The sequence below is a fragment of the Suricata suricatta genome, chromosome 8, assembly GCF_006229205.1.
Source record: "Suricata suricatta isolate VVHF042 chromosome 8, meerkat_22Aug2017_6uvM2_HiC, whole genome shotgun sequence".
In the NCBI taxonomy this organism is placed as follows: domain Eukaryota; kingdom Metazoa; phylum Chordata; class Mammalia; order Carnivora; family Herpestidae; genus Suricata; species Suricata suricatta.
In genome coordinates this window covers 87,185,058-87,211,936 of record NC_043707.1, presented here as the reverse complement: position 1 = coordinate 87,211,936, position 26,879 = coordinate 87,185,058, and the positions used below count along the sequence as shown (strand labels likewise).

The 26,879-nt window shown below is 44.6% G+C and overlaps 1 protein-coding gene across 3 annotated transcripts in view; it reads right to left on the bottom strand.

Moving 5' to 3' along the window:
- Window positions 1–17,098: 17,098 nt before the first annotated feature.
- Window positions 17,099–26,879, bottom strand: part of WLS (Wnt ligand secretion mediator) — a 102,798-nt gene continuing 93,017 nt past the window's right edge. For all 3 annotated transcript variants that reach the window (XM_029945955.1, XM_029945956.1, XM_029945957.1), the window contains one exon: window positions 17,099–18,050. In XM_029945955.1, coding sequence (XP_029801815.1) covers window positions 17,941–18,050 — 110 coding nt within the window. In that variant the 3' untranslated portion in view covers window positions 17,099–17,940. The remainder of the gene's footprint in view (window positions 18,051–26,879) is intronic.

Genomic DNA, 26,879 nt, shown 5'->3' with positions numbered 1-26,879 from the left:
AAGGGACTATAAGAAACGTCCACCAGCTGTCTCCCTCCTCCCTCGAAGGCAGTGTACCCACCCCCCTCTACCACTCAGTCCCACATGTCCTCTAGTCTACACAAGATTCCTCCCTCCCTCTTCCCTCTCCGCTATGATTGATTGGACAAAGGTGGGCAGTTAAGTTAAAGAGAGGTTAGCTGAACTCAAAGGTGTCCGTCAGTACACTGAACTGAGTGACTTAGAATCCTCCTCTTTGAGATGTTTTTTCCACTGACGATTAAATTTTTTATTTTATTTCATTTTAACTTAAATAGCCAGATGGAATTAGTGGCTACCACATTGAACAGCTCGGGCCTATAGGCTTATCCTTTGGATATAGGTAAAACGGAAGCTAAAGGGCTGAAAAACTGGGAGGAGATTTTTGTATCATGGGAAAAATTAGCACACCCCAGAGGCTGTGAGTTCAGAAAAAAAAACCAAAGGGATATAAAGAAAGGAAATGGTAATGCTTGAAGGTATTCAAGCACTGATTGGGAGGTAGAGATGATTGTGAAAGTCAGATAATGTCTGTCTTGAACATCTATGCCCAAACCCCCATGTTAGTGGAATCTGCTAATATTAAAAAGCATTCTGGCATGGTGCAACACTATGTATGATGGAGCGCTTGCTACTCTAAGACTATTACAACCTGATAAAACGTACTTTTAATTTGATTTCCAGGCTTGCAGGAAGAGATACAGGACTCTTCTGTTCCCACCCTACCACGGCAGTAAGTGATAAGTAAACGTGAAAGCAGTTCACCCACAGCTCACAGCAGTTGGCCCTGCTGGCAAATGCTGAAGTTCAAACCACAGTCAATAGCTAAGTAACAAGGCGGGCAGATTAAACCTGGGATTCTAGCAGGGGCTAAGGTTTTTAACAGGTGGGTAGCACCCTCTGGCTCTGAGCAAAAGCAAATGCAAATCCTTGGTAGAGGAAAGCTTCCTCTCTTTGACTTTCTAGGATTTTCACTGTTTAAGATGAACAATATAAGTAACAGCTTTCAGAAAAACATAACCAAACACACGAGAAACCAAACCACTATGAGAAAGAAGAAGAGAAAGAAGAAACAAAGAACACCATATTTAGATCTGGAAGAATTTAAGTAGTGGAATAATCATATATAAGCACAAAATAACTATGTATTAAATCCTTAAAGAAAAAGGACATGAAGTCCTAGACCTAAGCAAATCAAAATGAAAATGGGAGATTTTAAATAGAATTAAATTTTATAAAGGAAAATTATTATTACTCAAATGAAATCCAGTGGGTGGGTTAAACAGAAGAAGAAAGACTTAAGGAAATGGAAGATAGAGTTGAAGAAATTAGACCAGGTGCATCCAAGGGAAAAATAGAAGATGATAAATAAGAAAAATTGGTAAGTAATGATCATAGGTTCCAGATAAAGATAGCAGATTAAACACCTACATCTAATTCCCCAAACCCATTAAAACTATAGTAAAGGGATTTTTCAAAATGATATAAACCCACAAGACTGAGCAGAATATGACAAAAGATAATGGAACTTTTAGAAAACTTTTGGAAAATGGAAGGCAGATGAACAAGTGATAGCAAACTTATTAGAACTAATAAAGCCAAATCCTAAATTGGTGGTAAGGAAAGTCTTGAATCATCTGATTTTCTGGTAAAACAAACAAAAGGAAAGTCGAAGCAAGGATAGAATAGAGAAATTAGTATAATAGGAAACAAAAATACAATAAAGAAAAACTACCAAAGCTAAAGTTCTTTGAGAAGGCTATATAAATGAATTAATCTCTGGTAAGATTGGGAAGAAGAGAACGTATGAATATATATCATTTAAGGGGCATGTCCACAGATAAGCAAAGGTTTTTAAAACGTGGTAATAAAAAACTCTAAAGTGTTTATACTTATACTTTCAAAGAAACAAAAACAAATTCTTGGGGAAAATACTGCTTACAAAAGTAACTGAAGAATAAATAGAAAATATAAATAACCTTATAATTATAAAATAAATTGAAGCAGTAGTCCAAACTCTCTCTGCAAAGAGAAGGTTCAGATGGTTTGGTGAAATGGAAGAGCAAATGTCCAAGAAGAGCCAAGTTATTTTGAAGACAAACAGGACAAAGGAACTTGCATGACTTTCCAGACTGCATGACTTACTCAACAGCTAAAGTAATTAAAAAAAGATAGTCAGGACAGTCAAATGGTCTAAGGAATGGAATACAGAAACAGAACTATGTATATATGACAAGTTGCTAGATGAAGAAAGTGATGTTGTAAGATCATGAGTGGACCATTAAATAAATAGTGCTGAGGTTATCCAATAGGGAAAAAAAATGAAAGAGAATCCTTATTCTGATATCCAAAAATTAATTTTTGATAGACTAAAATCTTAAATATGGAAAATAAAACAAAACTTTTAGAAGAAAATTTGAATATCTTTATAATAAACCTTGGGGTTTTTTAAAGATATACAAAGTATGAGACCCCCTCAAAAACTGATAAATCAACTTCATGGACACCATCACAGACACCAGAAAGAATGTGAAAAATATCAAATATCTTGGTGTAAAGTATTTGTAACAGATATATATAACTGACAAGGAGTTAATATCCAGAAAGCATTTCTTAAAATTCTACAAATCAATTAGGACAGCTCAACAAAAATGGAAACAGAATACAAATAGGCATTTTACAGAAGAAACAACACAAATAGCAAATACACATATAAAAATATGCTTAAGTTCAGTAATTGGGAAAATGAGAACTATGACCAATGAGATGCTACTTTACATACGAGATTAAACACTACTGGAAAAATTGATACAACAGCAAGTGTTGTTGAGGATGCTGGTTAATGGGAACCTTTTTACACAGCTCGTAGCTATGGAACTTGTACAACCACTTTGCAAAGTGATACCGTAGCATAAAGCTTGCATATTCTATGCATAGAAAATGCATAGAAACTTGCATTTTCTATGACCCATAACTCCATTCCTAAACATGTACCTAGAGGAACTCTTGCATACGTGTGCCTGGAGACACGTCCAAGAGTGTGAAATGCATAGAGTGCAGCCATGTGACCAACTCAAACGCATCTCACATGGTTTTGAATGATAAAAAAAAGTAGCTCATTTAGCATATTATCTTTCTCTAATGTTTAAAACAAGCAAGATGAAACATTCAATGTATATATAAAAATAAAGCAAAAGAACAGTAAACAACCAAATTCAGAAAAGTGATGACCTGGAACGGGCCAAGAAATAGTGTGGGGTAGGGTACCAGAACCCAGACAGATCAAAACCACTGGTAATACTCTAATTCTTAAGTTGTTGGTGGGTTTTTATTATTTCATTTAATTGCTAACATAAACATTACATACACATTTTGTGTTATTATTACATACTAAAAATATTAAGATACTAGAGGAATACTGAATGTTCTAATAGAACATTTACTAGCTATAATTTAATATTAGCTATTAATGCAAGAAGCAAAGGAATCTGCAAAGGGCCTTTTCTGAGTTCCGTTTCTAGAGTTCACAGTGCATGAGTTTGAAGCCCATGACTGGTTGTGAGCCGTGGAGCCTCCCAGGGTCACGTGCTGTGTCCAGATAGAGATCTAGAGAGGAGGCATCAAAGCTCCAGGGCCGGGCACTGGCGCTGCCTGCCCACAGAGTCCTCTACCTCACCTCCTTAAGGAACGAGAATGAGTTTACCCTTTTCACTGTAAGCACAGCTGCTGGGCAAGAAGAGGGGAAAGTTCACCTAGTACTTACCGGCGGGGTGAACTAAGTGGTGAATTACAACCCAGCCTGAGAAGGTTGTATGGGGGATGTGGGTCCTGCCCAGAGGAAAGAGAGGGCACAGCAGGACTACTTATGACCTTGGAAGTCAGGGTCACCCTGCAGTCCCACTCATCTGTGCTTATGGGTGCCCACCTCTCAAAACAGACAGCTACAGACCCAAGTCAGGGACCTGACTGCTCTCTTTACCTTTTCTCTGTTTAGCTGTTGGGAGCATTCCCTGCGTGAACTTGGATCAGTTGGCTCCACTATGTTCTGTGGTCTCAATTCAGTAAACTATACAGAGTCTGAGTAAGGCTGGGAGGAAAGAAAGACAATCATGGTAAGTGGGGGATGCTGGTGAACGGGGGTGCAGAGAGGGCCGCCTGCATGCTAGCCCTGCTTTGCATCTTCTTGTCTGTGAGAGGCTGGATGCCTCACTGCGCCCAGGGGTTTCTCTTCTGTCAAGAGCGGGGAACAATTGTTCTCATTTGAGGGTGATTCAACCCTCGGGAGAGACTCTTTGAAACATATAGGGGAAATTTTTGTTGTCAGAGTGACTGGGGGACCAAAATGCCAGTTGTACCCTTAATGGGAAGAACTGGGTCTTCCAGCCCTTCAAGCCATCTGCATTTCTCTGTGTCATCTGCACCGGCTGGGTAACAGTGGGACACTTTGGCAAGTGTGGACATCTCTGCTTAACACGTTGGGACAGTTGGTTGCTGGTCCTAACTTTAGGACCCAGAGGATGCTCTGTTCTCACTTATTTCCTGCTTGGGAACTAAATCCTTCTTGAAGTAAGATTTGGTTGAATTCAGTTAAAGACGACAATTCTAGATACTACAGACCCCGCTGGCCTGTTGGGTCAGCCAGCAGGAAGAGAAAACTGGTTTGCTCCAGTAACTGCATTCTCTGAACACCTGTGCAAAGCTGAGCAGTGCCCGCCTTGGGACACACTGGGAATGCAGATGACTGGCTATTTCGAGAAACTGTCTTGCCATGAAGAGAAAACACCATGTGACTATGACTAGAGCCCATCAGACGACCGTCAGTCTGTGCGAGTGCCTTGGTAAATGCAGAAGAGTGAGAACTAGCTTTCAGTGCTCACTTGCTCCCTTGGCCAAGTGCTCTTGTGCAGTGCATGAGCTATACAACTGTACTTAGTGGCCAGACCCCCTCATTCCCTCTCAATCTGGTGACTCACCATCGGCTTCACTCAGGCACCTTTTGGTGACTGCTTGTGGCTTCCTGAACCTAACAACACACCCCTCTCAGACTCTAGTCCTAAAGGATGGGTCCAGGTGTCCAACCCCTATGACCCGACATTCCATTTTCTACCCACCACACCCCTGACTTTCACCTGCATTCACACCCGTTCTCGTGTTCCCCTGTTATCCAACTATTTGAAAACTTGGCTCATTTTTGCTTCTCTGGGAAGCATTCTGGGATTGCCCCAGCATAGGAGTCCCTGAAAAACACCCACTCTACCTCCCATTTAGTCACTGGCTATATAGTTTGTGCATTGGTGGCCCTTCCTTCCTGAGAAGATTATAAGTGTTTGGAAGGTAAGAACTGATTTGAGGGAGGTTTGGCCCCCATGCATACTTAAGAATCTCAGTGAGAGGAGTACCTGGTGGCTCAGTCAGTTAAGCGTCACACTTGGGCTCAGGTCACGGTCTTGTGGTTCATGAGTTCGAGCCCCACATTGGGCTCTCTGCTGTCAGCACATAGCCCACTTTGGATCCTCTGTCCCTCTCTCTCTGTCTGCCCCTTCCCTCCCTCTATCAAAAATAAATAAACATTAACAAAAAGGAATCTCAATGAGCAGTTACCATGGCAACAAAGAGCTTATCTTTCTGTTCTCTCTTATCAAAACAAAGAGAGAGAGAAATTGTTGAAGAGCAAGAAAATTGGCTCCCTGCCTGAACTGGCAAGGAGGGCATCAGGACAAGGATGAGGGCAAGTCTGAGAACCTAGTAAGTTGCCCATGAGCTTGGCTTGGGATGTTTGGTGCTATTTTAAAGAAAGTGCTTCCTTCTGGAGCTACTGGCCAGCCTGTGATGCACCCTGAATGGCAGCCCAGGAAGCACCCTCTCCATGAGACTTGGAGACCACAAGGACTGAGGCTCCCCCAATGAGAAAAACAGCCATGTCTTCACAGGTGGAGGCCGCACCTAGAAGTTGGTAGAGTCGAATTTACTAGTTTAAGAAAGACGTGCTTTGGGTGGTTTTCATAATCTTTGGTGAGTTTGCAGCAGTCTTGGACCTAAAGAACCTAAATCCACCACAGCTCAGCAGAGCAAATGTTTCAGAAAATGTTACGAAAAAGGCACCTTTGCTGATTTTCCCTTGCAATGCAATCCTTGCACAGGGGTTTACTGACCACCTCTGTGATCTAGGCACAGCTCTGGGCTCTGGACACACCGCTGGGAACAAAATGGACAGAACTCCCTGCCCGCCCAAGCACCTGCTCCAGCTCAATGCCCAGTCTGCTTTTCACATGATACAAGCATGGTAGTGGACAATTGGACTGTCACAGGAGTCCTGGGGCAGGGGACGAAGCAGGCGCACCTTTCAGAAAATGTTCTCAAATGCCACTGTTCAAAGCTGGTCTTGGACCAGCAGCATTGGCACTCCCTGGAGCACAATAGGCATTCAGAATCCAGGCTCCTCCCTGACCTTCCGAGGCAGAAACTGCCTTTCAGAAACTGCATTCAATAAGCTCCTCAGGTGAACCATGTGCAGGTGAAGGTTTGGAAAGAATCTATAGAACACTGAGTCCCCCAGGCTGTCCCACAAACCCAAGAGAGCCGGGTGGGCAACTAAGTTTGCAGAGGAGCATACCCTGGCTCTCCCTTGCAGACTCAGAAAGCCGGCATGTGAAGGAAAAGGAAACTTGCTTAAAACACCAGTGCTCCTCAAACGTATTTGACAGCCCAACAATGACTCAACAAGTGTAAACATTCCGTGGACTAGTATCCTGTGAAGTGCACCTTGGGAAAAACTGCACTGCCCCCTGGCATTCGTAGACCCCGTTCACTCGGTTTAACCAGTTCCAGGTAGAATGAGTCTATGGCATGATAACTGGCAGCTTTGCCAAGGCACAAATTTGAATCAGGCCCACTGCCCTGCTGGGGCTCTGGGCAAAGGTCTCTCAGTTCTGGGGGGCAGGCTAGGGGGCTGGAAGGGACCCAGAGTCGGCTCCTTCCTGTGGCTGGGGTGGTCTCTGTCATGACTGAGTGTATCCATGGCGACACTGGCCGCCCTATGAGAGATAAGCCTTTACTCTGATTTAAATGGCCGGTTAACCTATTGTGAGGATCTATAGACGAAATACTGCATTCTAGAAGGAGCATGCCCTTTGGAGAAACTCAGGAGCCAGTAGAGCATTTCTTATTTGTCACTGGGAATTTGAGACGGTCCAGAGCCATATGTAGTCCACAGGTGTCAAGAATCTATGAAGATGACGACAACGACAGTGATGATGATGATGGTAGCTAACGTTTGATAGTTCCTTACACGCCAAGCACCGTCCTGACTCAGGTTTTCCTTCTAGCATCCCTATGAGAGGAGCTCTGTATTCATTTTACACATGAGGAAATAGAGCAACAGGGCTGGTCCCTCACTTTAATGCCTTTTATGCTGAATTGTGACTTCTAAGATTTAAGTGTCAAGTGACTGGTGGAGACCAGACCAGCCAGACGATGAAGTGGTGCCTGGTCTCCCAATGCCCTCATCCAGCTCCCCGAGAGCTGAGAGCCTGGACCAGAGGCCCAGCCCAAGTTGAGCATGGTTCAAATCTGTGCCCCAGCAGAACCGCCCGTCGCCATGCTGTGGGGCTCATTCCTTCTGGAATAGTGTAAACCGAGACAGTTGAATCTCCTTTGAGAAAAAGTCTCTCATGTTCCAATTTAAGGGTGCCATTTCAGTGAGTGAGTGTAGACTAGAGTGGCCTCAGGGGTGGGCCCAAGGCTGGGCGGGGATGCCCGGTTTGCTTGTGAGTCTGCATTTCCATCCTGCTGCTGGGCTATCCTGGAAGAGGACATGGTGCTGGATTGCAGGTAGGACTGACCTTGCTCTTGTAAGGCCTGGGCCCTAGTCCCAGCTCTGGCTCCCAGTGCTACATGACCTCTGGCAAGCCTCCTCCCCTTCTCTTTAACGCTTGGAAAAACGGTACTTCCCATCTCCACCCCGACATCAGGCTACTGAGAGCCTCTTACCTGGTGTAGGGGGCCGTCCTTGGCACTTCATGTTTCAACTCACGGCTCCTCAAGAGTCCCTTCCGGGGCTCTCTCGGGCTTGTGCTGCTCCAGGCTGGCAGATTTGCATCATGTGAGAACAGACCTACCCACTTCTCTCTCAGGGACACCAGATCTGCCTCCAAATCACACCAACGGGTTAAACAAAACCCAGGGATACATTCTGTTTCTTGGGATGGTACTTAAAGATCCCTGGGACCTGGAGGTGAGCCACTCAGTTTATATCGCTTCTCTCATTTTGGAACATAGGATAGCGTGGTGGTAATGGAGTCATCCAGGCACAGCTTTGTGTGTCAGCTGTGTAACCCCAGGCAAACGACACAAACTCTCTGAACTTCAGTGTACTCATTTGTAAGTTTTGTGAATAACAGTACCAATGTCCGGGGGCTACTGTCAGATGCAGGCACCTAATCTCTGCTTCTTAAAGGGTAGCTATCATTATTGGTGTTTTTTGGACACTGGTTACAGGAGAGGATTCTGGGGTATACGGTGACAGAATACTCTTGCAAATTGTCTTTTAAAAACATAAACACAATTTTTAATAAAATTAAAAAATATTTTTTCTCCCTATTAAATTAATATTTTGTATGAGGTTGAGCACACATGATTTAAAAAATAAACAAATAAAAATCAAGAGCTTCTAAAAATTCTAGGGCTCCAGGAGCACCTGGGTGGCTCAGTCAGTTAAGTGTCTGGCTCTTGATTTTGGTTCAGGTCATGATTTCATTGTTCATGAGTTTAAGCCCCTCATCAGTCTCCATGCTCACAGCTTGGAGCATGCTTGGAATTCTCTCTCTCTCTCTTTCTCTCTCTCTCTCTCTCTCTCTCTTTTTCCCCTCCACTGCTCATACTCTCTTCGTCTCTCAAAATAAATATACTGAAAAAAATTAAAAAAAAATAAAAACTTCTCAGATTCCTTCGTCCCTCCTGTGTTCGGCCACCGCCCACCACTCCCTTCTGGCAGCAGCTGCTGGAGGTTGAGGGCGGCCCTCCTGGAGACTGGCAGGCCTCCACCCCCCAGGTGCAGGCAGCTCTCTCCGGAGCAGACCTTGCTGCCTCTTTGCCCTGGAGACCTAGTCCAGGCAGGGAAGAACTTTTGGTTTTATCACCAACTTCCTACCCTTGATGCTGAACTGCAGAAGCAGGAATCACAGAGACCTCAAGACAGGGGCCTGGAGCAGCTGGTCAGAAATTCAGCCCTTCCGGCAGCTTCCTTGACCTTCCCTCCTGAGGGCCAGTGTCTGGGAGGGAGGAGAAAGGGGGAGAACACTCCCAGCTGGGAGCATGCACGTGCCATGCATGAATCTTCTCCCAGCTGCCTGGAGCCTGTACAGGGAGCAGAGTGGGTGTTTGCCATCGAATCACGCTGTTGTCTGTGCGATATCTGTTGTCTCTACGGGGACATAACAGTACAGGGCATGCATGGAGTTTAAAGAACAGGTCCTGGAGCCAGACTGATTTAAATGAGGCTCAATTACTTCCCAGCTCTGTGACTTCGGATAAGTCAACTTGTCTCTGCAGCAATTTCCTCATCGGAAAAATGGGAAATACAGTCATACGTAAATCATAGGACTGATTTAAGGGTTAAAATGAGTTGATAAATATCAAGCAGTTAAAATACCTGGTACCTACACAGATAGCAAGGACTCAGCATTAGATGTTATGTCTGTTGTTATTGACTTAAATACTATGAAGTTCGGAATCTTTGTCTATTTTGACTACTGGTCTGCTTTATTTTTTTTATGTTTACTTATTTGAGAGAGATTGTATGTGCATGTGAGTAGGGAAAGGGCAGAGAGAGATGGAGAGAGAGGATCCCAAGTAGGCTCCACGCTGTCAGCACTCAAAACCATGAGATCATGACTTGAGCCGAAATCAACAGTCAGACACTTAACCGACTGAGCCACCCAGGCATCCCTGGTCTGTTTTAGAACAGTGTCTAGTATTTAATAGGAGCTCCATAAATATTTGTTGGGTAAATAAATGAGTATCATCGCAATCAGATAAATCGGGGTGTTTTTTTTGTAATGCAGACATTTATTTTGGCCAGCAGAGGTCAGCAAATAGCTATGACTGGCACTGATTCTGGGCAAAGGTGGTTTTCAATGTTTACTTAGCAAGTTAATAGGACTGTCCTTCCTGTACTGGCTGGCAGGTTAATAGATCATCATTGCACCTATATGACCTGTACGGTCCCCACCTCTCTGACTTGCTCTGTGTCCGTTGGAATGATTGGCAGAGATTTCAACTCACTACAAATTTTGGTGCGATTTTTCCTCACAGGCCCACCTTATTTTCAATGTCCTCCCCCCACCCTCCATCTCTTCTTTCCCTTCTTTGTCCTCTCTCTAAGGCTCTGTTTCTCACACACACACTTCTCTGCGCCAAGCAGTGTACTTTACACACTCCCAAATTTTATCAGTACAACTGCAGCCTTGTGCTCCAAACCTTGGATCTAGAGTGCATATCCTTATGCAGCAATTCTTCTCAACTAACAATGGTAAACGTGACATAAAAAAGAACATCTGATTTGATCAAACTCAACCCAGAGAGGTACTATAACTTGGCCAAGGACACCCAACGATTAGTTGCAAGGTGAGAGCACTAGCCAGGCAGGGCCTTCTGTTCTGCCCACGGAGCCAGGTCACCACTTAACATTTTTACCCACAGAGGAGGCTCAAGCGGTCCCTGTGTGCTGATCTAATCGATGCAGCTGTCAGTTTCTGGCCCCAGATGCTGCCGCCCTGGACACGGGCACAGAGGAGCAGACTGCTTCCAGCACAGCTCACTCAGAGGTCCAGAGGTGGTGGGCAGGAGGCCATCGCTGCCTACGCACCACGCAGCTTGCTCAGCCCCTGCCCACAGCTCCCACATTTCCTCTGTGACCCAGGGCAAGTCCATCTCCCCCAGATGGGGCTTTCCTCGGCACTGACAGGGCCCACACCGCCAAAATCAAAGGTGTTTTTCTCGGGAGCCTCTGGGTAGCCCCTTGGAGAGCAGAAGCCAGAATGCACAACCCACTGACAGACAGCTGGAATGGCTGCCCTGCGTCAGCCTCACCGCAGCTCCAGAGCCTCAGCTCAGGGGTGGCCCACAGCCGTGGCCTCCCCAGTTTGCTTAAGATCCTGTCTCTCCCAATTATTGTTTTTAAAAAAATTATGCCAGGATAGCTATTTGGAGAAAATATTTAATTGCGATTTTTACAGAAAAACAAATTCTATATGAACTGATAAGTAGAAGAAAGAAAGAAAATTAAAAAGGAAAATTTTAAACCTAGAAAAACGGGAGTAACTCACTCGATTTTGCAGCGTTTCCATTGGGTCAGCATGTGAGGAATGTCAGCCAGACGTCTGGGGGGAAGATCTCGTGTGGTGACCACTTCTGTCTGTAGCTCGGTCTCTCAGTGTTCCTGGACTGGAGGAGATCAGATCGGCTTCACTGGGAGTGAAGAGCGTCTCCACCTGGGCTCACCCACTAGAAAGTTGCTGGATACCCTAGGAGCCACCTGAGGGAGCTCAGATCAGTGAGAGGTGTCTGTGGGGCTGCATCGCCAATAACTGATTGGGATTTATTTACATTAGCACCTCCCAAATGGCGGTGCCTAGCAGATCTGGATCAGACACCCTATATTACTAAAAGACATCTTTGCGCACAGCGTTCTTTATGATTCTTAGAATCAGGGCTGGTAAGGACTTCAGAGATGACCTCGTTCAAGGGATATGGGGGGAGCTCAGCTGCCCTGAGAATCCCAGAGCAAAGTTGTATGCAGAGCCAGGACCAGAATTCACTAAAAAGCAGTAATTATCCTGGAGCAATTACAAATTTCCCTGATTCCAAGGTCTGATTTTTATCCTGAGGATTTGCTCAGTGGTAGCTGTCATTCTCTTTTTCGCCAGAAGAGGGCAGACACTTGCCACTGATGGAGGTAGAGAGCAGGCAGATATTTTTTAGGCTGGAAGAACATCTCCCTAATAAGGTCATTCTGCTCTAATGAGAGTTGCAACTCAAAATTCCCGATGCTCCTGCTACAAATATACTACTCAAAAAATGGTGAGGTTCGGGGACTGAAAATCTCTTCTTAGTTCCAACTTAATCACTTTACCTCTCTGAGCTTCATTCTTTATTATCTACTTCATGACTATGAAGAGGTGATATTAGGAGAAAAATATGTAAATTATAAGTTTCCTTATTCCAAAACACACATGAGTAAAGGGAGTTTAGCAGCAGTGAGATATGTGTTTATGTGTGTTTCTGAAGTAGAGCGAAAGTTGGACAAAGGAGAGTGGCCCAAGCTGTTGCGAGGGTTTTCTGGTCTTGGATGAATAGATTCGTAAATTCTGTGGCAACTGAATCCAACCCATTTTGCACTTGGAAAGGACTTTACTACTTGCACTTACATTTCAAACTGTGCTTACTTTAAAACTTAAAGATGTGCTTTACCTATTGAGTCTACATAAGAAAAGTGAAATATCACAAGGATGCCTGTAAAGTCCTACAATTAAGTTGAAACATGTTGCTGAAGACAAAAGAAGGTATAGGTGATACTCGTTTTTAAAATTCTAAGTATTTGAGTGGTTGCATGGTCACAAGAAGGAAAAAAAGTAAGATGTGGATATTTTTCAAAACCCTACTGCCATTTTCTTAGCATGTCAGACCCCAGTAGCATATTATTGTCACAGTAATCTGTGCCATCTGGAGCAGCTCTGCAGTCTGAGTATCCCATTTTGGAATGGTGAGGAACTAGAAGGCAGTTAACAGACAAGTGGTCATAAGGGAAGGGTCTCGAAACCATGACTGCAGGATGAGCTTTGGAACTGAGACATGAACTTGGAGAAGAGCAGCCCCATGTGAAAGAGGACCTGTGGGAAGGAATTAGTAAGAACAGGAGGGTCAAAGCCACAAAGGAAAGGCTGGTCTCAGTAGTTAAGGGCCTTCTCAACAAGCGAAGCTAAGTGCATTGCTACTACAGACAGGCAGCTCTGTACACTGGACAGTTCAAGGAACACCTAGAAGACCCTTCTGATGTCCAGACAAAAGGCACTGCTGATGGAGTCTTGGAAACCAAGTTATCACTATGCCACCAAATCAGTCACATATCAAAGTATGACAGGTCGGAGCCAAGCTTGCAGAAATCAGAAGGGTTTCTGTAGCCAAGCAGGACAAAAGGGGCCTTAAAATACAGGGACAGCGGTATGGTCCCATGAAAGTCAGGTTGCACCGGCAAGTTCAGCCAACTCAGGAGCACTAACATATCCTGAAAGGGACAAAGTTGGCTTGAATCAAAAAAAGGGGTCCTAAAGAATTCATGTTTCGGCAGCAAACTGAGATTAGGATTAGCCAAGGTGTGTTCACTCACTCACCAGCCCTCCCTGACTGAATTCCCACATTATGCTAGGCACTTCTGAGGGAGCTGTGTGCATTTTCTTTGGGGCTCAGGGATGATCCCTCAGGCTTCTTATGGTTGACCTATTATCCCTGTCTTCTGTTTTCTCTTTTAGCCACTATGGTTACTGGATGGAAAGCATGTGTATGCTGCATTGTAAAAGATTGCATGGGAATTGTAGTTTATTGAGATTCCCCAATATGACCAGTCAGCCTCTCAGAGCTTGATCAATTTGAAAGAGTTGATCAAACATAGTTTCTAGAACTGCCAAGCTGTGAATGAGACCCAAGACCAATATTCCCTCTGAATTTCTTTCAGCCTTCTCAAATGTATCCGCCAGGGCTGTGACTTCAAGGGCTCCACCAGCTCTGGGAGATGCAGTGAGGCACTCAGGCGTCAGAACTGTTGCAGCGATTTACCTCCCTTCTGAGAAAGATTTAAACTATCTGGAGGTCATGTGGGGAACCACTTATTTCATTATTATGGACACTTTCTTCCTGGAAGGGGAAAATGTAGGAACACCTGGTGTACACTCAGTGGGCCTGAACCAATAAAACTGATTGTTTTCTCTTTTAAACAGCACCTCTATTTTATTTGCTTGCTGGTGAATTTTCTTACTTTTTAAAAGCAGATAATTGGGGAAGTTTACACTTCTTTTCTAGAATACTCTTCAAAGCCACCTGAAAAATTCAGGATACCTTATAAAACTGGTATACATGGCCAAGAAATAACTTTTTTCTCTAGGCTGCTGGTCCTTAATTAAGGCTTCTTCTCACTGCTTGAAGAGTTTCTTGAACTTTCAACTGATGGAAAATAGTGTTCAACCTGCATTCTTTTTTTGTTAGATTTTTTAAATGTTTATTTTTGAGAGAGAGGAAGAGACAGAGTGCAAGCAGGGGAGAGGCAGAGAGAGAGGGAGACACAGAATTTGAAGCAGGCTCCAGGCTCTGTGCGAACCGCGAGATCATGACCTGAACCAAAGTTGGACGCTTAGCGACTGAGCCACCCAGGTGCCCCCAACCTGCATTCTTGAAACCAAGATCTTCTTTAGCAGAACTCCAATACTATGTCACTTTTGTGGAGGAGACAGAACACCCGAAGGAACAGGCTGTAACCTCTCTCCTTTAGACTTTAAGTTTCTCCTACAAGATCCATCTGCTATTTCTCTCCTGTCTAAGGATGAAAGTCACCTTTTGCTCTTTCAAAACTAACCCATGAGCTTGTCTCCTTGATCCCAAATCTCTGAACTTCCTTGGGGCTTATGTTACCTCATCATCATCTTGACTTCATGGCTGGCTCTTATTCCTCAGGTTTACAAACTCGTACAGTTCTCTCCTCAGACTAAAAATACAAGCTCTCCCTTTACTCTGGTTCCTCTTGGAGCAACAATCCTACCTCTTTCCTTCCCCCAGATGACCGCCCGTTAATTCTGCTCCACCTAACCTCTGTCCTAACAATTTGAGAAGGTCACAGACATTCAAACCACCAAAACCAACAGGCTTCATTCCCTAAACGCAGTCACAGCTCAGGATCGCTAACTTCTTCCCCCGTGAATCTGGGTTTCTTTGGTTTCTTTGACAACTCGCATTTTTATGGGTGATCTATCTCATTTTCTTTCTTTCCAATATCACATTAATGAGGCTGTGCCCCGCTCACTGCTCTTGCCGGCTACCTTCCCCGCTGTGTTGCTGCCATGCCCCGGCTGCACTTCATTCTCAATGATCACGAGTGCCACGCCTGCTGCCCCAAGTGGTCTGCTTTACCTCTCATTTCCAGTGGTGAGCTTGTCAATTCTTCCAGAAGATGGTTTTTAAAACTCAGCCCAGGCAAATCCAAGCTCATCATCCTGCTCGTTGTGGCAGATCTTTTCTGAGTGTTTGTCCAACTCAACATGGATTCTCTGGAAACCGACCCTAATCCACAGGGTGAGCCACCAGCAGCTATTTTACTTGACTTCCTGAATACAGTTGATTGGCAACAGGACAGGCACCTGCCTGAGGCCGAGCCACTCACACTCCCTCCTAGTTTTTCAGTGAGGCTGAGGCTCGGACTGGTTGTAAATGGTACGGCTCTAGGGGAAAGGTCCATGAATTCTGGTGCTTGGGTCTCTTAGAGTTCTCCCAATTGCTAATCTTTCTGGTTAATTCCAGAAAGATTCTCTTTCATGGATCAATGATATACTCTAGGAAATTGCTAGTAAAGTCCTTCTTTTAGCGAAGGTTCCTAGAGTTGTCTTCTACTACTTACAGACCTTTAAGTAATAGACCCACAGACACATCTCTAGGAATCTCTCATTCTGTCAAGGGCCCTACCGTTCCCTCACACAGCAAAGGCTTGAGATTTGACTCTGCTCTTTATTTTCATAAAACTCACATCCAGAACACTCAATTTTATCTCCAAATAACTCCCTGCCTCTCCATGTCCTCTACTATTGCCCTGTTTCTGGCCTTTGTGATCTCTTTGCTGGACTCATCTAGCTTCTCCATGCTCTGGCGGTCATTCTGATCATACCACTTTTCTACCTAAAACCTTAGGGTAGAAACCCTTCTCATTGTGGCTCAAGGTGCACGGGGCTCATCTACTATTTTCCTCCTTCCATGGGCCAGACAGGCCTGAGGACCAGCCTCATCCAAACATTCTGTTCTTTACATTCTCTATGATTTTGGTACTGTTCCCTCTGCCCTTTGGCCTTGGTAAAATCTTACTCCTTGAAGGCCTGTATCAGGCCTATCCTATGTCCTTAGAAGAAACTCTCCCTCTATCCTTTGGGAGAGGAGACCACGAGTCATGTTTTAGGTCCATCTTGCCTTCCCAACCATTAGGCACAGGTCAGGCTGAGTTCCTGGCACCACAGTGGTTGACCAGAAAGTGGATGTTGAATGCGTTGGATCATACACCATCATGTTGACCAAGACAGGAAAAGGCCTGGGAGAAGAGCCAAAGCCAAAGTATTTCTTTCCATTGCAGCTTAGCATGCCTATATTTAGCCAAAATCAGGGAAAAGAAATGATGGGAGCTTCCAGGTACACGGCATAGATGGTGCCCCAGACCTGCAGGCACGTGTGTCTGAAAGACACAAAACTGCTTTTAGATTCCAGGAAGAACACATCTATATGGCTTAGAGTTTAAGAGACATTTTCATATACTTTAACTCATTTAACTGGTACTGCAAATCTGTGAAGCAGTTAAAGTTTATGAGTGCCAGCTTGTGGATGAGGGAACACCAAGATCAGGTGGCTTCAACAAGGTCACATTGTTAACGAGAGACCTCTGACAGGAAACTGAGCCTTCTAATGTCAGACCCGGTGTCCTGTCTCTCTGCTGGACCACACTGTCTCTTCAAAGGCAAGGTTAAAACACAATAAAACAGGGGAAGTGGGAATAAGGTGGTGGGGGCAGCTGTCTGCTTGTAAATCCTATAACCTTCCTCCCCCACCCCTGTGGCCACTCATTGCCAGGCCAGGGTAGGGGTGAGGTTGGTTAACTACCCAGCACAGAAAGTATTACCCTATTTCCAGAAATAGATACCATCCCCAAGCACGCTGATTTGGTGGCAAAATATTTTAACTTTTCATAAAGCTATTTCCCCACCCACTCCCCACCCCACAGGCTCAGCAGGGCAAAGAATCTGCGTGTGGCACGGCAGGAGGCGACGTGTGCATATCCATATGCGCGTACACGTACAGGTTTATTTAAATGATCAGGCCTACACTGTTGGAGGCTGTTGGAAGCATCTTATCAAAAGAAAACACATTTTAAGCAAGAGGTTAAAAAAGCTTTTCAGACCCAAAGGCCATTTAATACAGTAAATCCTACTTGGGTAGTTTAGCAAACATCTTTTTAAAACCCACATCCAAAAGACTGGTTAGTATTGGGTATACAGATTTGGTTTCAAAGCTGAAATGCCCCCGGCGTAGCAGACCTTCTCATGAGATTCGGTTATTTTATATTATGCCATAAAAAATAGGGACACATATCTATTGACAACTTAAATATTAACTCAATAGGCTACTTGGTGGTATAAATAGAAAAAAAAAAAAACACCACAAGTGGTCACAGACTAGAATTGAGGAGACTGACATCAGCGTATCTTGGGCTGCAAAAAATGTTAGAATCTATCCTAGAATCTAAAACAGGAAAAAGAGTCAAATAATTCCACTCCATATAGACCCCATCTGGCCCAAACCATCCCCCAAGGAGAACACCCCCAACACATGAGGTTTACTAACCACCTGCTACAGATGTTACTATGTCACTAATTAACAATGATCCCAGAAAATGTGTCGTATCAGAGGTTTTGTTATCATACACAGCGCGTCAGTGGCCACAGGAATCTTCCTCCGAGAGCTACAGTCAGAAGGCAAACTGACAAATGTCCACGCCGCAGGCCCGGGCAACCCTGGCTAAGAGCCTCGAGCATTCGTTTGCATCTGAGCTCTCTCTGGCACACTCCTCACTCTAGTTCGAGGGGCTGGGATGTGGGGGACGGTCCCAGCGGGTGCTGCGGCCTCTTACTCCTGGGCCTCCTTGCGGGTCAACTTGTAGATCTCGGTGGGCCCGTCCACGTGGGTGATGGTGGTGGTGAGCTGGAGTTCTTCTCCACTGTGGACACCCAGATCACCTGAAAACAGGGTTTTGGTGTTAGAGGTGTTCAGCAAAGAAGAAAGCCGAGGTATCACCTGAGTACCGCCTGCCCCAACCCCGGCCCCGTTTCACATTCTGAGCTTATAGAGACAACCAGGGCACACATGCGTAGGGGCTAACTCCCAACCTTTTTACTCAGACTCTGCAGTACTTTCATAGCACTTTTGTCTCCCAGAGAAGCGATTAATGACAGATGAGTCAGCATAATGCTTGTATCATTTGTAGTAATTATTAACATTTAATGAGAGCTTACTTTGTACCTGACGCTATTCACAATGTTTTATATGTAATCGTATTTAATCCTCACAAGAGCCAGCCCAGGTGAGCACGCTGATCGTGGCAGCTTTACAGATGAGGAAACTGGAAGGGAAGTAAGGTAACTGCCCCAGGTAGCGGGGCAGACACCTGACAGAGCCAGGAACTAGGCCAGGGAAGGAAAGTCTGACTCCAAGGCCTGCGCTGTGGGCTAAGCCAGTACCACAGGCGTCCCCAGCGACGGGGAGGGAGGCACGTCCCCACTCGATGTGAGTAATTTACAAAGCAGCTACGCCACGAGAAGGGAAACAGACCTGCCTATATTTATCAACAGATTGGGCGGAGGATTGCATGTAACCATTTAGGAACATCTTAGAGTTTTCTTCTCCAGGAAAAAAGTACCAGAAATGCCTTCTGAGTTTTGTGCTGCACCCCCCAGGATTCTGTACACAACGCCAGTGGTTTAGACTCCTCATCAATGACAGAGGTGTTCCTCTGCTAAAATGGAATAATGTGGTCTTTTCTTCACTTGCAAGAAATAAATAAGTTTCTGTAAATTAAAGGGTTCTCCTACCTGCCATGACACAAATTAAATGAATGCGTAACTGGTAAAGGGAAAATGGAAAACATCAGGACCCAAATGTTCTCAGACTGTTGTCTGTGTGGGGCGCACATGGATTTGTGTATTTGCAGAAAGGGGTGCTGGTTATGCCTGTGACTTTTAAATTTATACCGTGTACACATGATTTCATATTTTCTCGAACTAAAGTATTTCCTAATTCAAAGCACAGAATTAAATAAGTAAGTGCTGATGTCAATTGCGATTGAAACTTAGAAGAAGGCTTTGATCCCATGCTTACAACTAATGTCTTATCACTAGTCTAAGAATTATTGGGCATTAAAGAATCTCATGGTCTCGGAGCCCCAAGAGTCATCCCACCTACTGGTCCCACAGGCTGCTTGGCTGGTGTCCTTCACATGTGCCACGTGTATTAGTTTTCCACTGCAGACCCACTGCCCAGCAGCTGTGTGGCTGAGTCAGTATTATTAAACGCTAGTCCGGAACTCTCTACCTATGGGACTCCCTAACTTCAGCAGCAGTCCTCAGCTGTTGCAGAGGACCACTAAGGGTTATCGGGGGTTACTGAGGCAAGGGTCCAATCCACAGGACCGGGGGCAGAAGAGGTCATAAAGAACGGGTTTCAGCCGAGCTTCCGCATGCCCAGTGCAACCTTCTCTGGGCAAGGGCACAGAGCAGTTGGGTCAAAGGCTACAGACGCTTCACACAGGGCTCCCTGGGGTCATGCTGAACTGTGACTTGTACAACAAGTAAATTTTCCCAGGTCACTAGCTTGCAGTCTCACTGGTGCAACTTAGCCCACTCCTCAGTTTAGCATAATGCAGAGGCCTCAAATTTCTTGGTCAAAACTAGTTCTGGATTTGCATATCTGGGTAAGCCATCAAAACTTCAAAGCCACTGTCGGGATCTGCATGTCTGTGTGAGTCATCAAAATTTCAAAGAGAGTCCCGCCCACCCCAATAAATCCATTAGCATCTCCAAGTGTTTACCTAAAGAATCCCTTTCACTGAAGACTTAAAAATAGACACTAGAATGTAATTCTACCCAGGTTTTAAACCCAAGATTGTAATTCTTTAAGCTTAAAATGTTATTCTAATTAGAATGTCCTGAAAAAATGTATATGATTCTACAGATCCCTTGAGCCAAAATTACTTTGGCTTCTTTATTTTAACGAGTACCCATATTATATTTATCATGTATCAGACATTGTTCTAAACACTTTACAAATACTAATGTATTTAATCATCATACCAGTCCTTTGACAGAAATACTACTGTCAACATTCTCATTCTACTGATGAAAAAACAGGCTCAGAGAGGTTAGGTAACTTGCCCAAGGCCCAGGTTAGTAAATCATGTGGAATTCAAATCGGAGCAATAAGGCTCCGGAATCCAGGCTCTCAACCTTTAGGCTATGTTGATTCTAGTGTCCAGCAGCCAAAGAGTCTGCTGGCAAAGTAGGAGTCCACATGCAATGCATTATGGTCATAAGTATATACATGCAGTAATCTGGATGAATTTTGCTTTTGCATTTGATGAATGAGAATTTATAGCAGACAATATTAGTGCACAGATAGTAGAGAGAGCTTTTATGAGTATTTATCCTACATAGCATGACCTGTATTTCTCTGTAAAACAGGAAGACACTGAGGCTCAAACTGACAATTAGAGATTTATTCCCTAATGTGGCCCAGTTTGCTCCTGGTAGAGCTGGGATGAGGACCCAGCCAATGGGTGTCTAGCTAGCCAACTCTATGCTTTTATCATAACCCGATATGGGTCTGATGCAGGGGCTAACTTCCCCCCCCCCCCAGGGAGTGAATGTGGGAATATGGCAGTAACATGGCATAAGTGGGGATCCCTCCATTCCCTCCAAATTCCATCAACTCCTACTCCTGCCAAGGTCTTGCTCCATCTGTTATTCTCCTTCTTTCTTGGCTCCTGCTACTCAGTGCACAAACATGCGCAGTCTCTTCCCATCTAAGACCAAAAAAAAAAAAAAAAAAAAAAAAAACCTTTCTGAAAATGTAGTATGTTTCTTACTTAGTGGGGTGGGGAAGAATAAAAGGGAAAAAATAAGAAAGGTAAAGAAAAGAACTCTTCAGTTTGCAGTAAGTCTCTTTCCCTGGTTTTGAGGTCAGCTCCTCTCAGCTGATTGACTAGGAGATGGAGGCTTGTTTCTGTCTGTTGCAAAATGAGACCAATCTCTGGCACGGGGTTTAATCACCAAGGACTATCCATGGGTCCTATTTATGATACTGCACCATAGGTGTGTAGCCACCTGCTGCTGGATTCTAACCAGCTGGGATGCATCATGGGGACACAGACAGCTACATAAACTGCACTACAATGAGATGACAAAAACCACAGCTCCCTAAGACTGGCCCATCCCTTGTGTATCTGTGGATTCTTTAGTGTAAAAGGAAGGAAAACGGCTAAGATAATTCCAAGATTGTTTCACAGAATCTGGGAGACCACCAGTCTCCATGAATGGGGCTACCTAATTCTGGCCTCACAACCACCACTAAGGCAAATGAACACCCCATTACCCGGATCTAGAAGCCAGAAAGCTCCCATACCATGAGTTTATACTTCTTTATGTCATACTCAGAACATACTGGAGACAGGATTCCAAACCACCGATGTTGACCTCCAGACCTTACGTTCTTTCTGTAATACTCTTGACTTCATTTGTTCTTGTGGAATTTTCTCTAGTCTCATACCTACCAACTTCCTATTCTTCAAAGTTAAGCTCAAACAATAACTCTTTGTAATAAAGTCCAGCCTGGTTCATGGCAGAAGGAGAAAAGCAAGGAGAGAGTATAGTATTTGTAAAGCTAAATTATATCCATGCAAAAAAACTATTGTTTACTCTACGGTTATGCCCTTCCTACATTTTGGGTGTTAATAATAAAGTGGATGGTAAGTTTTTTTAAATCTTAAAACAAAAACAGAAATGGTTCAAAGAATGTAAATAACCAGTGCAGTATCTGATACATAATAGGTGCTCATTAAAATACCCACAAAGACTCTCCTAGTATAGGCCGGTTCATATCCTCCTTATTCCACTCTGCATGGCTGGGCTAGGCCAGGACCACAGCCCTCATGTTCCCCAAAGAAGCTTAGGGGCAAAACCTCAACTGGAAAATAGGTGTGCCCTGGCATGGCTTGGCTTTAGTGATCCCTTCTAGGGGATGGGGCACGGTGGCCTTGATGGGTCAGGGTTCACCTAACCTGGAACTCACTCATCTCTCAATCACTTTCCATCAATGAAGTGGTTTATAGCAAGCTTGGGATAAGCCATTCCCCACCCACCTCCAAAGTCCTTCCAGACACTGAGTTCTGGGCAATTGAAAGAGGGGGGACATAAGGAAACCTAAAAGTTGTAAGTGAAATCTTAATGTAATAGGCTGAATTACCCCCCCCCTCAATTTATGTGTTGAAGTCCATTTAATCCCCAGTGTGCCAGAATGGGACTATATTTGGGCATGGGGTTTTTAAAGAGGTAATTAAGTTAAAATAACCTTTCAAGAGGTCACTAGGGTAGGCTCTAATCCAACATGACCTATGTCCTTCTAAGAAAAGGAGATGAGGATACACAGACGCACAGAACGAAGACTATGTTAAGACGCAGAGAGAAGATGGCCATCCACAAGCCGAGGAAAGAAACTGCCAAAGAAATCAATCCTGGGGACTTCTAGCTTTCAGAACTGTGAGAAAATAAATAAGTCTTTATTCCTTAAGCCTCCAAGTCTACGGTATTTGTAACAGCAGCCTTGCCAAACTGATACATTTAGGAAGCAGAAAGTTACTCCCAAAAAGGTGACTGAGGTACCTCCTCTCATACCGAGGTGATGTTCATTCTAAGACCTGGAAAAAATGATCAACTTTGCCTGGCAAAGGAGAGATCAGGTCACCTGGAGGAAAGCAGCCTTGAAAGAGGCAGGGGACAGAAACTGCCCAACTACATATAACAGAGCAAGTGGTGCTAGGCTGATGGTGGCTTGTCACCTGCTTTCCATCTTCCTTAGGAAATGAGACCCGCCTCCGAGTCTGAGCCCAGCCCTGGGGTAAGACCACTTCCATCACAGCTCACAGACATGAAGAAGCCAGGCTAGCCATGGGTGGGTCATCTAATGTGCAGCCAAGGGGAAGGCCTCAATAAAAGGCAGCCACGGTCAAAGCCTCATGACTCAAACCAAACATTTATTGAGGCAACAAAAGCCAAAGCCACCTTTTCTGTGAAACAAGCGGCAGGAGACCTTAGAAGCCTCTGGCAGTAAAACTGACACAGTGTGGTAGCCAGCTACCATGACATGGGACCCGGGGCTGCTGCCGTGGCTTCCAGCAGAATGAGTGTGCAGACAGAAGGCATTTAGTGCGAATAGAAATAGAAAGGAACCAGTTGGCAATTAGAGCGTCTCCTGTTCCCTTCGTCATAGTTATCCAGTCAGGAATTCCATTTCTCAGTTTTTTTCTAAAACCTTCTGACAAGAATTCAATAGACGAAAGAACACAAAAATGAAAGCAATTATTAAGAATCATCTGACTTTATAAGAAGCTCCAACTTGTTCCCCCCCATGAATTGGTGGCTGAGGGGATTTGGACAGTACGTCATGTGTGTGGGACATCGAGGCTGGACCCCCGGGAGATGCTGCCTTCGCTCCAGCCTAAGGTTAACATCCGCCTGCTGAGATCTGTTCCTGCCTGGGAAGACATCCAGAATGATTCACAAGTTGCTTATGGAAACAGGTAAAAAGAACAACTTTAATGAAAAGGCAGCAAGAGCAGGGCAGAAAATGTGACTTGTCCTTAAAAGAAACAGTTCTAAAAATATCTCTGCTAAATTAAAAAATATTATACATGTTTGTATATGTGTGTATACATATATGTACACATACACATAAAATGTTTATATACAAGCATATATACATAGGGGCGCCTGGGTGGGTCAGTCAGTTAAGCATCTGACTTTGGCTCAGGTCACGATCTCACGGTTAGTGGGTTCAGCCCCATATCCGGCTCTATGCTGACAGCTCAGAGCTTGGAACCTGCTTCGGATTCTGTGTCTTCCCTCGCTCTCTGTTCCTCCTCCATTCATGCTTTGTCTCTCTCTGTCTCTCAAAAATAAATAAAAATTTTAAAAACCATATATACATAGACATAGAGTCACATATATATGTATGTATATAAAATTGACCCACATAAACGTGTTGGCACCAGCAGCTATGGTAAATCAACCAACAAGATTGAACCCAATGTTCTACATCCTTGCAGGACTGTCAGCTGCTGAAAACCTGAGGGCATTCCGGCTTGGAGCTGCTCTGCCACATCCCGAGTTCCAGGAGGCCGTCAAGGAAGCCTGGTCTCTCAGATGAGGCTATGAGCCCCATGAGAGCATGGGCTGTGTCTTAGCCACTCTTTTGAGCTTTATGTCCCTCCATCTTATCAAACCTAACACAGTGCTACGTACCGAAGCACTGTCTGGTTCATCTCTAAGGGTTGCTTTCTGATGCACAAAATAAAAGAGAAAAAAATATATATAAAGGGAAAAGAATGCTCTTTGGAAACTGACCTTTTCTAGATCCTGCCATATGCTTTGTTTCTCTCAGTCCATTCCTCGACCAAAAGGGAGAAGCAAAATCTATGCTCTCTGCCTTCATGTCCCACTCCCCTCCTGATACTGCTTGGCATCTCTCTCCATGTCCAAACAAAACAACCTCTCTCAGTGTTCTTTCTCTTTCCTTGTCCCCTTTGGCTGCATCAGAAACTGCCTGCCAAGTTCCTGGAAAGGAGCTTTTTCCAGAGGTCCATCCAGGATCCGTCTCATGAAGGCAAAAAGCACCACAAACCTGGGATTCATTCTCTGTAGCAAAAGATCTGAATTCTTGGCTCCAGACCTTAAAAACAAGGTGGCGGGGGTGTGGGGGAGCCCAAGCCAACTTAAAAATAAAAACTTTCCACAAGAAAGGAAGAGAAGCATAGGAAGGCTAGGGGAGGAGAAAGGATGTCGTCCAGAGACCCAGAGAATTTTAAAATACAGGAGTTCACTTTCTAGGTTTCTAAGTAATATTCCAAACTAGCTCTTTCCAAGGAGCTTCAAAATTTTGGCATATGCTCCATAGTTTCTAGGAGACACTCATGGTCTGGTGGCAGATGAAGAGAAAATGAAAGAGGGTAGAGAAGGAAAATGATCAGAGAACCCAACATGGAAGAGTCCCTTCCAAATGCACAAGGTCAAGACCACATAGGAAGGGAAGGGCACAACAAACTGCCAGGTGCTCGTGGGCTGCTGTGAAGTCACAGCTGATCATGACACCATCACAGAACTGCTCAACTGTGAGATGAGTGTTTATGTAACTGCTTGAAGAATGTCTTTCAGCGTGGGCTCTATCGGCATTTTAGGCAGGGCAGTTCTCCAGTACGAGGGGCTGTTCTGCTCATCGCAGGGCACTTAGCATCCCTAGAATCTGGCCACTAAATGCTAGTGGTACATCCCAGTCATAGTGACAATCCAGGAAAAAAAAATCAAAACAAAACCATGAATACTTCTGAACACCAGTTGGCAAGGGATTTGGGGGATATGACCACCTGCTGAGAACTAGCTTTTGAGCTTTCTGTGAAATTACAGGTCAAGCTGCCTTCAAACAAAAAAAAAACTCTGATGGGGAACAGATCAAGTGCTATTCTCAACTGCAAGGTTTCAAACCTCAGGGGGTGGCTGTTGTGCAGAGTAAGAAGTCCTAATGGGAGCTGCCTGACATCTGGCTTGCACATCAAGCACCTGGCCCAACAGCATGGTGGGCAGTCACCTGCCGCTGCAGGCTGGGCCACCGCTCCGGCCTCTCATGTGCCTACCAGTGCTGCGATGGGCAAATTCTCACCACTGTTTGGAAACCGCTTCCCTGTGACAGAATCACACTCTGGGCTGCCATTTTAGGACAGGAGGCGCTCTTCCGCCCCTTCTCTGCCAATGGGAAGAAAGAGAACCACAGGATTTTATGGTTCCAAAAGACTTAAAAGAGATCACTTATAGTTGGGAGAGGTGGTACACAGAGAGGTTAAGCAGTTCGCCACTGGTCACAGAGAAAAAACAACCAGAATAGTTTACATAAAGTGGCCTAGCACATGGTCAGTATTCAGTAACCACTACCCATTCGTAGTATCATTCCAATCTCCCAGGAAGCCTAGCGACTGCCTTATGCGGTATTTCCCTGGAAGGCAGACTCTTCACATAGTGGATGCCTGCTTAATACTCTCAAGTCACGGACACGTTCATGTGATTTCTGTCAAAGTTCAACAGGATGACCATGAAATGAAATCAAGATTCTTGTTCACAAGCCCAGAATCCCTTCCTGCTGGTGTTCTGAAGATCCACTGTTTGAGAGGCTATGTACCCCCATTTCCCACACTGAGCGTGACCAGCCAAGGAGTAGGGAGGAAGTGAGGCCTGAAGGATGCTCTTGCACAGAAGCAGCAGGTATAGTATTGGAGGTGGATAGTGGTTAAGACTAGTCACTCTCCCAACCCTCAACACAGATGCCCTTCACTTTCCACATCATCTGTCATGTCACCACCCCCTCCTTTAGCCCCAACTCTCAAGATCATTGGCCCATCTGTGAAATATGAAAATTAATCTAGAACTCTTATTTCTAAAGCATTAATTTAATTAACACTTTGAAAGCACCCTTAAGAACCTAGCCTTGGCCTTTAAGGAGTTAATATGCCCGCAGGAAAGGGAAAGTACAGGCAAACTCATCTACTGCGTTTACGCAGTGTCCTGTGGACTGTGTAGTCATGTTCCCTCAGCCTCATCCTCAAAATACTCATTCCAAACAGATACAGTGCCTGGAAAAAGGGGTCCAGGGCCAAATGGTTTAATAATTTGGAGGGGCATCTGGGTGGCTTAGTTGGTTAAGCATCCAACTCTTGATCTGGGCTCAGGTCAAGATCTTGTGGTTTGTGAATTCAA